At 44.0% G+C, this 13,172-nt stretch overlaps 1 protein-coding gene across 1 annotated transcript in view; it reads left to right on the top strand.

Annotated features, from left to right (window-relative positions):
• The first annotated feature begins 3,209 nt into the window (after positions 1–3,209).
• tbx21 (T-box transcription factor 21) overlaps positions 3,210–13,172 on the top strand; it is a 30,256-nt gene continuing 20,293 nt past the window's right edge. Inside the window, exon 1 of the mRNA XM_063221653.1 lies at positions 3,210–4,165. Within this exon, the coding sequence (XP_063077723.1) occupies positions 3,618–4,165 (548 nt within the window). The 5' untranslated portion in view covers positions 3,210–3,617. The remainder of the gene's footprint in view (positions 4,166–13,172) is intronic.

The raw sequence follows: 13,172 nt of genomic DNA, 5'->3' as shown, positions 1-13,172 counted from the left end.
TGCTGCATAGATATTTCTCGGCCGTGGCAGTACTTCAGCACCACGGCCAGCGATCCTGCCCAATACTTCTTGAGTGCAGTGGACCGCGTGGACAGCCACTCTCCTGCGAGAACGGCACGATCACGAGAAGTCCGTTCTCCAGTGAGAACGAAGATGCATGTATATGCTTAATCCAAATTTCAGAGAGTGAACTAATGAAACAATCTTTGCCAAATTAATTTTGTTGTCGTTTTGTCATATTTTGTTATGATTCAACCTAACAAGCCAGGGTCGTATAACAACAACAACACACACACACACACACACACACACACACACACACACATACACACACACACACTGCAACCACAATGGCATGCATGCACACAGCAGCTATAGGGTAATACGTACATACAGTACTACCTCACCACTCACTCAACCACCACCACCTATCCACACCACCCCTTCCCCCTCTAGGTACAGTATATATGCCCTTTGTCTTCTAGTTAAAAGCTCCTGTGACCTGCATGGGTGACCCTGCATGTCCAATAACCCCCAGGCCACTGAGCAGAGGTGACGGGCCCCAGCGGAGGTGGCATCCTCCTGCCTCTCACAGCCTGACCTGTGGTGCCCAAATGAGGTGGGGTGAGGGTGGTGGTGAGGGTGAAGGAGGGTTGGGTGAGTAGTTGGGTAGCAGGCTGGTGGTGTGTGTGTGTGTGTGGGGGGGGGCAGTCAGTTGGGTGGGCATTGGTTGATTGCTTGTAGGGATTGCTGGTGCCTGGATGGAGTTGGTGGATGTGGGGCGTGGAGGTGAGGTGGGTTAGGGGGGGAGGTTGGTGGTCGTTGGGGTAGCAACCTGGAGGAATTGAGATGGAGGTGGACTATGGGGCAGGGCGTAGCAACAAAATCAGTGCCCTATGAACAGCAGGCTTCGATAGAGTTAGGTCAAATCCAAACCAAATTGGAACATGTTTTGGCCCCTATGCAAAGTCATTGTGTCAAGGTCTGTCTTGGGCACAGAAGGGGGTGGGGGGGGGTGGACTTGGTCTTTTTGTAAAAAAAAAAAAAGTTTAAAATCCCTGGGTTAAGGGGTGGTTGGAGGAAGTGGTAGCAGTAAGGTGGATGGTGGATGGGGGAGTGGTGGCAGGGCTTGGGCTGGTGGATGGGGGTAGTGGGGGGGTCTGTGTGCATGGATGTAGGAGGTGGAGGTTAGACGTTGAAGTAGCGGACAGGTTGGCCATGGCCGGGAGGGTCTTGGAGTGGGGGAATGTGTGTGTATGTGTGTGTGTGTGTGTGTGTGTGTGTGTGTGTGTGTGTGTGTGTGTGTGTGGACAGCTCAGTGAGCCCTACATGGACTTGCCTGGTCATCGTGTCGCTCCGGTGGACGTTACGTTCGCTCGCCCCCCCCGCTCCTGACACCGGTGTCACCACGGATGACTTCATCGTGTGACCTTGACAGTTCACCTTGCTGGGAGAGACAAAGGAAGTGGAGGAGAGGAGAGGAGAGGTGAGGTGGGCACGAGAGAGAGTGAGAGAAAGAGAGAGAGAGAGAGAGAGAGAGAGAGAGAGAGAGAGAGAGAGAGAGAGAGAGAGAAAGAGAGAGAGAGTAGGCATTAGAGCAGTTACGGTGTGACTGGGGAAAGGGTGTCACACCTGGACTAAGGGGGACACGCGTGTTAAGTTGAGTTAACGACAGGAGGCTTTATATGCCCCAGTGTTTGTGTGTGGCTGTGTGCGCGTGTCTAAGTGTGTGTGTGTGTGTGTGTGTGTGTGTGTGTGTGTGTGCGTGCGTGCGTGCGTGCGTGCGTGCGTGCGTGTGTGTGACAGAGAGTTGCTGTGGGGCACAAATCGGTGGCAATTCCGTAACGTGAGGGTTTGTCATGTTTATATGCGTTTATTCATTTATGTAAGCATGTGAACATGCGTGACAGGGCTATTTATGTGGGACAAAAGATGTACGTATGAAAGCGTGCTGAAAAAGCTCACACACTTCAGTGTGTGTGTGTGTGTGTGTGCGCGTGTGTGTGTTAAAGTCATTTGGGAGCATATGCATGCATACATAAAAGATGTGTACAGCTTCTGTTCAAATTGAAAGCCATATCAAAGCCATATCAAAATCATAAAAACAAGATTTTTGCATTGGCAAGATAAAGTTACTGCATGTAGCAAAATATACACTAAAGCATATGGCCAAAGGTTTTGTGTTTAATGAGACAATTACAGAATAATTAAAACAATATTTTATTCATTCATCTCAGAAAATACACTGCACACTTTCATTAATCAAAACCAACAAATAGGCTATTTGAATACACGTTCAGCAACAGTTTTATAACGCGTCCCTGTTTGGTGGTTATTGTTTTCTCTTTTTTACTAATCCATAGCAACTCCAGTGATATGTGCGCAACTCTTAGATCAGACAATGTTGTTGTTTTCTTTTTGTGGTTGATGACATGCATTCCTCTAGTGCGTAATAGGCTTCTTCGACGTTTCCATGTAGCGTCTGTTCACAGTATGTCACGTACTGTGTGCGTGGACACCAGTAACCGTTATTGAGATCACTGAAATATTTAATGACAAGCAGAGCAAAATGACAGGCTCGTTCAAGTATACAGAGCCACTTTGTCAATGAAAGGCTGTTACCCACAGTGGTATAGGCCTAGTACTTTGTAGATTGTGTATTGTACTCGAATTAAAAAATATAACACACACAGGCTATACGACGGCTAGCCGACCTCCCCTACCCGAAAGTGTTAAATACAATTTAAAAATTGATTCATAAGCTAATTTAATTTATAATTCGAATTACGCAATCTATTGATTTCGCACATGCAGTTAGGCTTACAGTATAATTCTGAAATGTTTCATATTTAAAATTATGTAGACATTGGTCTGGACTTTCCATAATAGGCCTAGTTAATTACATTTGAGCCGTGTTAATATTCATTAGCCTACCCACTTTAATGCTGTTACACTTAGGCTATGGTTGTTTAATAATAGCTAACTAAAAAAAATGTTGTTTTTTTGTAGTTGTCTGCAAAACAAAATAATGATCAAAATACTTTGGCCTTGCGCACAGAAGCGCCCAGACGTTCGGATACTACCAACGAAATCAGCCCCCGGCTGTCAAGAAACATGTCAAGCCTATCACGTCCACGCTACGCTGGAGACCCACCTCCACAGCCAATTGCCACTCGCGAAATGTATATATCACAGGCTGAGAAGCTGAACATGTGTTTCAGGGGTAGCTTTGAGAGTGAACTGTAATCCCAAAAAGTTTACACAATATCTAATTTGCGCGGAAAGATTTCGTGACCGTAGCCTATATGCAACAAACCATACGCGGCAAAAGGGATTTTGTCATTCACGGCTAACTTTTCCCTCGCAGTTTTTACTTTCCAGCATCTCACAGCATCTTGGAAAGCTGCCCCGAGAACTTTTTAAGCCAAAGGTAAGCAATGCGGTCTGATTGAGGGATACGATATGCGGTGGACAGTTAGCCTACTTATACTTTGGAGTTGTTAAGCTAGCAAATGAAAAGTGCCGTTGGCACGACCTTGTTTGTTTGAAGTGGAGGCACAAGCGGGGACAACGACCAACCTATGACACCGCACGTCCGCGCAGACTAGGCGCTGCAGATGGGCGGCATAGGTGGTAATTTGTACCTCAATATGTTGAATGGAACCGAGACGCAAAGTTTCGCCAAAGACGCAGACATCAGCAATCACATTCATCGCAACAAAGACTTGGTGGACTTAAAAATGGGGATCCACGACGCGCGGTTTTATTATCAGGAACCAATCCAGAACGGCCAGGACAATCTGCCACTGCCGTATCACGGCGAGCAAACTGTCGCTGGGTTCGGAGCGCAACCCGGGAGGTTCTACTCTCCCACCTCACTCAGCAGTTGCCACTTCAACAACATACGGTCGCCGGCGAGGGGTGGCACTGGACAGTCTTACGTGCCCACGGCAGGAGATGGATTTTCGGCGCAGGGCAAAGAAGTGTACCCGTCCGGTGCAGAGGGCTACCCTGCGCCCTTTCAGCACACCTATCCACGCGCGCCGCTGTACCCTATACCTGGCCTACAGGTGTGTGGCAAAACTCAGGCGGTCTTGAACAACTATCCTCTTTGGGCCAAGTTCCACAAATACCAAACAGAAATGATCATCACCAAACAAGGACGGTGAGTAGATGCTCTCTTAAGAAAGGGTGAAATTGTTGGCTTAGAAATGTCAATGTTATGTGTCAAGACACATATGGACAACCCCACCTCATAAGTAATGCGTGTCACTACTTGCGAAGATGAATTAATTTAGTGACAACATGACACGAAGGAAGTTGGTCATTTCGCACGGGGAAAGCGGTCCCCGGAGCGGCAAAGCGTTTTTTTTTATTCAATGCAATTGAGCTTCCACTTGTCCCTCGACGTCAGCGATATGCCAGTCTACTATATTCACGTCAAATACTATTTAAGTGATGCTTGGGGAAAATTCATTCGCGCGTACTGACCAGTGACTAACCGCCGGCGTGGAGAAGCACGAGAGAGAGAGACATATTACTTTCAGACAAATAGATGATGTGATGTGAAGTCGTTTTAATAATTGATAACTTATAAACCGAATGTGCATGAGCGGTACGAAACCAAACCTGACTTTTTGTGGAGCAAAGAGGGTTAAATAGGCCTATACCACACACTGTTTTAAGTCTATGGTTTTAAAATCTAGAGCAATAATATGTACCTTGTAGGCTAGTAGGTAGGCCTAAATCACACAAACAGCCACAAAGTAGCCTACTTTGAAAGGATAGGCCTATGTTTGGTCTTTACTTAGCCTACTTCCGTTTTGAGTTTTCCTCTTTTTTCGTTTCATTAGCCCACAATATGCAAATTTTTTGGTTGGGGAGTAAAGGGTATTTTCACACCTCACATTTCGCCATTGCCCGCTCTAGTTATAGCCAAGTCTAAATAATACACGAGCGGTGTTTTGCGTAATTACGCACACACTTTTGAAAACATCATTCCAATCCGTAGACACGCAGGATGAACTCAGTGCGTGTTTACATAGTGGGATCACTTCAACCGCAGTTTATACTACACTTGAATAGTGTGAAATTAGGATATCACATCGGAGGGGGAAGTCACGCCACACCGTTAAGAGGAAAACACGCAAAATACACGAGGGGAAGATATAGCGCTTTAGGGTACATGAGATAGGTCACCGCGCATGCAGATCCAGCCCCGTCAATTATGATTAAACTACTGATACACGACACACGGACAAAGGCCAAAGCCTCTCGCCCCCCACCACCACCAACCATGAAAAACACATGAAATTCACCAGCATGCCATGTCACTTGCGCTGCGTTCCGTCTGTAATTAATCCATTCCGAGAGACTCTGACTAACGTCAAATCAGTCAGGAATGGCGACTACTTACTTGGTAGGGTGTCAGTTTCAGCTTGGGTTTACATCGGACTTTTTTTTATTTTATTTTTTTTACAAGAAATAGCCTGGTCTATAAATTATTCTGCCCTCTGTTTGAACTGTATGCTGCATCAAATGAAAAGGAATATCTGAGGTGCTGGTCTCAAAGTTTCTTGTTTTAGGTTAAGGTTGGAAAACTGAAAATGTAACCTATTTTTAAGATTTTATGAGCCACCATCACCATATCCTATATAAATTATTCATTTGGAAGACTTTACCTTGTTTTAATGACGTATTTCATATGATTTTCATGATGTGATTAGATGATGACATTAATCAGATTTCTCAATAAATCTTAACCAATTTCATTCATGTCATGCAGGCATTGGTGAGAAAATGACATATGCCTACAGAATTTTGAATCAATATTAGCAGTTATAGGACAAAATATGAGCGATATCATAGACATTGTAGTGCACAGTGTAAATGATCCTCAGTGTGGTTTCTTGACTATTTATATGACATGTTCTATCATACATCAATACTGAAAAGCTCAGCAAGTCAGGAAGGTCCTGTTGAACTTCTACACTGTACATTCTCGTTATTTAAATACACCTGTTAATCAATGAATGACTAAACTGTTGACTGGGGGGTTATTGTGTCAGGAATTGGATAGGGCCAACATAACATTTAGTTCTCTACTGATTATTACAACTTTCCCCACTTGTTTGTCAGTGGGCATTTTTAAGATGCAACTGCAATTATGTCCATACCAACTGTGTTATTTTATTAAATATTTAATATCAAAGCAATTGACAATAGATTGAGTGATAACTGATGTAATATATAGATTTAGATGAGACTTTTAAGTGTTCAGTGATTGTTTGAAGTGGCTTAGTTGTGTGAAAACGGCACCTTTTCATATAGTTGTGTAGGCGTTCTTTGTCGCGTTAGGCCAGAAAAGATGCAAGCCATGATTTATTTTGCACTTTATGAGGACACAACAGAACTAAAACCACAGCTGTGTGTTGATTCATTTTAAAACAGAGCCTGTGAAAATAACTGTGCATCACAAGACGCAAACAGTGTTTTCTTTACCAATTGTTGCCTAAACTTGCTCAGCAAATTAAGTACAGGCATCTGAAACCAAATTTTTCTATTATTTTTATCTTACCATCACGACAAATGCTAAGTAAACACCTATTAAACAAAGTGTAATATGCACAGTATTAGGGCTGACTGTGAAGATGATAAGATACATTTTCATTAGTGTGATTCTGCATTAGGTAGGCCTATAAATATATTGATGGAATATATTCATTATTATAGGACCTACCTATAATACCTCACACTACAATTTGACTTTTGCATATATATTAAAAACAGCTTTTAACAAAATGTTTTTGCCGTTTAAGTGCTTTGACCTCTTTTTGTGCTGAGCCCCTAATACAAGACTGTAACGACCATAATGGTAACAACCCATCCATTACTTCTACACAGTAAATGTTGCAGTGTTAATTCAACACTTAAAGAGTTCATTTAAGTCCAAATGATGTCAAATCAACTCTCTAAGTGTTAAATGAACACTGCAGAATTTACTGTGTAGTAAGACCTTCAGCGATTTTTCAGCAATGAGTGAAAAGGCCCACCTGTACTAGAGTAAACCATAGTTTTTGCACAAAACAACGTAAACAGGCATGTTTCATATGGGATTGTATTGAAATATAACTTGAGTGGATCAGCATACATACACAATAAAAAATGCAGTGCCAACACTTAGAGAATACTACACTGTAGATAGTGTTGAATTAACACTGCATTTTCTATTGTGTATCTTGTGTTTTTTTGTGGTCAACTCATCATGAGCATTGGAAGGAAGGAAGTTTTTGGTGGTGTAGTGTCTTGCAACAATTGAAGAGCATGATGAGCTGTTGCATCAAGAAGGGCCACCACAGAAAAGCACTTGATTGGCGTGAGAACTCTTCTTACCACTGTACCTTGTGCTGCAGGATCTGTTCATTCTGCTGTGGCCAGGAAGAGGGGGGGTGATAGTGGAGGGGGGGTGGATAGTGGATAGTGGATAGTGGATAGTGATAGTGGATACAGGGCATTAGTTAGGTGGACTGGAAGAGGTACAGTAGTTGGATGTGGAGGACAGATTTTGTTGGCCACATGCTGTAGTGCAAGTGGAGGATCTTTGAAATGCATAGAGGTGCATGTTTTTTTCACTGGCTCTCTGTGTCAGTTCTTCTTCTTCTTCTTCTTCTTCTTCTTCTTCTTCTTCTTCTTCTTCTTCTTCTTCTTCTTCTTCTTCTTCTTCTTCTTCTTCTTCTTCTTCTTCTTCTTCTTCTTCTTCATCTCCTCATTCCTTCTGCTCGCTTCATCCTTCATTGAGGTGTCCTCTCCCTTCCGCTTTTTTTTGCTTCCCCCCCAAAACTTCTCCATCTCCACTCTCTTCTTTTTGTGCACGACTTCTCTCTTCTCCTCGCCACGCCACACCACTCCACTCCACTCCTCTCCTCGATCCGGCCGGTGAAGTGTGTGGCGGTTGAGTATATCTAGTATGTTCCTTCAGAAGTTTTTTTGGCTGGGGTCGGGTCAGGGGCCCGCGGCTTTGAAATGGGCCTCGCTGCTGTATAACATCAGGCCAGCGCCTTGCGCCTCACCTCCACATGGGCCTGCTCGGACCTTTTCAAGATTTTTTCTAAAAAAAAGAGTATGAAAAAGTATGCCTAGCTACCTCTCTCTCTTGCCCTCTGTTTCTCTCTCTTTCTTCTCTCTCTCTCTCTCTCTCTCTCTCTCTCTCTCTCTCTCTCTGCCTCTCTCTCTCTCTCTCTCATTGTCTGTAGCCTATGTCTTTTTAGCTTCTGCCCTCTCTTCATTTCTTCTACCTTTTTCATCTCTCTCTCTCTCTCTCTCTCTCTCTCTCTCTCTCTCTCTCTCTCTCTCTCTCTCTCTCTCTCTCTCTCTCTCTCTGAGTCTCAGAATAGCAGAGTGCTCTGCCATCCTCTTGCTGGTTTCACTATGACTAGTCTTTGACACCAGCGCAAGGTAATATCTGTCATGCTAATATAAGGTAGCCAACCATTTGTTTTCTTAGACAAAAATGGGTGGTATAATTTCCTTACAGGCTCTATATCGACTCAAATGTTTAAGGAATTTATTTAATTCAACTGGATTGCTAAACTGCTTTAACTAGATGGAAATAGTTTTGCATTGTTTTAGTCAGCACATACAAAATATTTACCTATAATATGGAACTATAATAAAGTGATATGGCATTGCAGGGGTTACAAAGATGTGTTTTGCAATTGTAATAGAAAAAATGTCAATGTTTCAAACACGTGTTAATCATAGAGGTGGGCGTAGTTATGTTTTCTGCTGTCCTCCTCTGTTCTTTAATCAGCATACAGTATCTGCAATAGGCGGCCTACGTTGTGTCTCACCACCTTGAAGCAGGAAAGGTTAGCATAGTTGTCGTTTACAGTTCAACAGCATATTATGTTATAAAGCAGACATAGACAAAATCAAATGCATGTTACTGTTGGAATGGTTTGTGAAACTAAGTTTAGATGGTACATTACATTTCCTTGTGCTTGAACTATTAAGAATGTACTATGTATCCCTATACACACTGTGTGATTGCTTCTAGGCATACCTTTTTAATTCCAGTGTCTATTTTCACTATTATTAATTACTTTATTACGTTTTGCATAGCAGAACAGCAGAACTAACAAAATACTGTATGAAGAAGCTAGACCAACAGTAGTAATTGCCATTGAGTGTACGACACAGCACATCCCAAACTGTCTTGTGTCAGCCTGCCAATCAACAGAAAGCTGTTGATGGACTGACTTTTCTTTGCCAGTGACTAAATGATAGGCCACTGCTATTCGTCAATTATTATTATGTGCTCTTGCTAATCATGGCTATGGATGCTAATGTTACAGGCTCGTAGTTAGCTTCAGGAGGAGTTGTTGGGTTATTTACTTACGTGACGCACTTTACTGACGATCTGACCAACTGAGGTTTTAGTTTTTCTTTCATCTTCCAACTGAAAATTGTGTGTCATCACGTAAGCAGTGTTGAACTTTGTTTTACATCAAAAGAATGTAGTAATGTTATTACAAACATGTAATAGATAGGCCTAGTTTACGTCTTGAGCATGGTATGTATGTGAAACGGTTTACTTTCACAGTGGCCTTATACAAAGTGCAGTTTGTATGTTGCTGTCATTAAAACCCTAGAGTCTGATTGCATACGTGCAAATGTGTGTGCATGCAATCTCGTGTGTGTGTGTATATTTTGTGTGAGGGCAGGCACGTACATCTGTGTGAGTGTGTGTGTGTGTGCGTGTGTGTGCGGGTGTGAATTTTTTTCAGGACAGGAACTCTGTGTTTGTGTGAGTGTGTGTGTAATGTGTGTGTGTGTGTGTGTGTGTGTGTGTGTGTGTGTGTGTGTGTGTGTGTGTGTGTGTGTGCGTGCGTGCGTGTGCGGGTGTGAATTTGTTTCAGGACAGAAACTCTGTGTTTTTGTGACTGTGTGTGTGTGTGTCTGTGTCTGTGTCTGTGTCTGTGTCTGTGTCTGTGTCTGTGTCTGTGTCTGTATCTGTGTCTGTGTCTGTGTCTGTGAAATGTGAATGAGGTAGGTGGAGGAGTATAAGACAGGGACCTAACAGTAGAACCTCGCAGATCTTTGGAGGACTCCTCTCCAGAAGGTGTTGTGGTGGGACGGAGGAGGAGGGTTCATGGTGCATGCTGTGACCTTAGAGCTCAGAGCTGTGTGCTATGCTGTCTGTCCTGTTCGTCTGAAGTGAACTCTTGAGTGGAGCAAGGGTCCCTTTGCCTTGCACAGGATGTGGTTCAGGAGACCCTTTGTACTGCAGATTTCTCTAGCTGAAGAGTTCAGATGCAAAACCCCCTAAGTGCCTTTTCAGAAAATAATCCTAATTCCTTTTTATTTAATACAAGGCTATCAAAATTGCATATTTTTTATTTTATTCATGAAATATAACGATTTATATGTATTATCAACTACATGAATGCAAACCAAACCAACAACGGGGTTCTGTAAAAAATATAAAAGTGCAGGTCTTCAGAAATGGAGTTAGGGGGTTTTGCATCTGAACTCTACAAGGCGGGTTCTCTGTCAGCCTTCAGAGTCAGAGGGATCCTGGGCTGGCCAGGCAGGGCTACCTACACTCTGCTCAATCAAAGTCTGGAAACTCCTCACATACTGTACAGACTTTTGCTGTTGAGTCACTCAAGTTCTCTCCCTCATTCACTCTCCCTCATTTACCTCACTCGCTCAACGCTCTCCCTCTCTCTGACTTTCGTTTTATTGTTTTCTCGCACTCTTTGTCTTTTTCTATCTGTCTGTCACTGCATCTCATCTTGTCTTTTTTCTCTTCCTCTCTCTCTCTGCCTGTCTCTATCTCTGCCCCCTACCCCCTACCCAATTCTCTCTCTCTCTCTCTCTCTCTCTCTCTCTCTCTCTCTCTCTCTCTCTCCTGTGGTTGCACGTTCACTGCGGTAGCTGTGGTCTCTTTTCAAACAACCGGTAAAATCCATAACAGTGAACAGCAACAAAAAAATTCTGAACGGAAAACATTGAAATTAGTCAGCTCAATACGCATTTGTTGTTACGCTTGTTGTTGTTGTTGTTGTTATTCTTCTTCCCCTCTCTGCTGTGCTAAACAAAAACACTTGGGCACAGGCCTGAAAATATGAAATATGAGCGTGGCATTGAGAAGAGAGGTAAGCGCGTGCCGCTTGTAAACACAGCATCTCACAGGCCGTAAGTGCCCTCCCACCATCCGTGTGCAGGCATTGCGTGAGTGCAGTGAGTCCATTGCACTGGCCCAGGCGCAGAATATTTTGCATGGCTGGTGTACTGTGGGCCAAGCTACCATGCCCAGAGGGGAGCAGAGGGGTTGGTTGTCCCGGGCCCAGGAGGAGAGAGGGCCCAGATTCAAGATCTCATTACATTCTATGTAATGGGTCGGGGACCCTTTGAGATGACTTTGTCCCAAGCCTAGCCAAAGCAGTAACTGCCCTCCCACCATCTTGTCCGTATGTGCAACGCAGAAATACCCATAAGAGTCAAGAGTCTGTTGTTCTACTCAGTGTTGTGTGATTATCAACACTGGAGTGTGTCAAAATCTTGCTGTAGAGCTGCGATTACACTGACCACCTACAGAAGTTTACACTGACCTTTGACTCCACTGTTGGAGTGATTTGTTGTGATGTTGTAAATACTCTGTCTGGACATACCGGTATACAAAGTGTACTCTGAGATTTTGACACCCCATTTCTTACTGTGTACATAACCAGTTATTACTACCCCCCCCTTTCAGCAGGGGGCCTTAGGCAATTGCCCATTTTACCTGCCTACTTGTGTCAGACCTGTGGGCACCAGCACAGGCACGGGATGTTTTGCGTGGCTAGTTTACGGCAGCCGAGCTACCATGCCCACCCCCACCCACCCCCACCCCCACCTTTGCTGCAGCCAGGGGCCGCTGACAGCTTTGACTGGGGCCAGGACAAAGTCATCTGAAAGGGCCGCTTCTTCGATACAAATAGTGTACTGGGAACGCAATTCTGCCCCCCACCCCTATGGGCCCGAGACAATTGACTAATTTGTCCCACCCCGTCTCGGCTTCCCTGTATGTATTCCCTGCATAGCATGGCATGCCGTTGTGAGTAACACAAAAAAAAATCAAAAGGTGCCACAGGTGCCGAGTAGGGTTTAATCCCGGGACCCGGGATTCCCGGGAAATCTGATCAAAACAATTTCCCGTTTCCCGGGAAAGCCATGACGGGAAACCGGGAAAAAAAATTAAGTGCGTGTCTATTTGTTGTCCTAGCAACAGTAAGCAACAGTGCAATCTAGCAGCGGTAACACCAGAGACGGTTTAGAATAGAGAATCTTTGGTAACACTTCAGGCTCAGCAGCAGTAGGCTACAGGACCTTTTCAGCAATGTCTGGTTCTGCTGCCAGTTTTGCCTGGAGGCATTTTCTGAAATTGGACAATGACAGTGCGAAATGCACTTTGTGTGAGTGAATTATAATAGTAAGGTCGCCAAATTCCGCCCACTTCACTGATCACTTCACTGAAAACGTGATAATATCACTCTTTCAAATACTATTTAATTATGCTCTCGTATATTTTTGGATAGCGGCAACTGTGTAGATGAGGTAATGAGCAATATTAGCTAACATTGGTTGTCCTTTCTATCGTAATTTGGCGATAACGTCCAGGGGCGAAGGGACTCACTAGTTTAGGCGCAAGAACAGCCCTCTCGAGGGACACGGCGTCAAACTAGTGAGTCCCTCTGGCGAAAGGCTCCAATTCCGCCCGCTTGATTTCAGGTCACGTCTGTATTTCCGTGTATTATTCCTTCATGCTGTTGTGTTGATTTGGTTCACACGTGTAGTCCTGGCTTTACCGATGCAGGAACTGTGGAAACGGTTGAATAGGCTACTTTTGGTCCTAAAGTGAAACAGGGAAGCGGCCAGGGCGAGTTTATAGCCAGAATGTCGTCGTGAAATTAAAGTTCCATCTGCCGTTACGACACCCTTCATTGCAATGCTGTTTATGGCCGTTTGACTCGGTTTTAAATGTCATCACCGTTTCAAATATTAAGCATACAAACTCCGTATCATGTCGATATCCATTCCTGACTTAAACAGTGGACACATAATTAACTAGTAGGCCTATAGCCTATAGGCTATAATAAGTAGGCGGGCGGAATTGGGGGACGGGCAGG

The sequence above is a fragment of the Engraulis encrasicolus genome, chromosome 17 (assembly GCF_034702125.1).
Source record: "Engraulis encrasicolus isolate BLACKSEA-1 chromosome 17, IST_EnEncr_1.0, whole genome shotgun sequence".
NCBI lineage: Eukaryota > Metazoa > Chordata > Actinopteri > Clupeiformes > Engraulidae > Engraulis > Engraulis encrasicolus.
The sequence above is the reverse complement of the archived record's forward strand: the minus strand, read 5'-3'. Positions and strand labels throughout refer to the sequence as shown.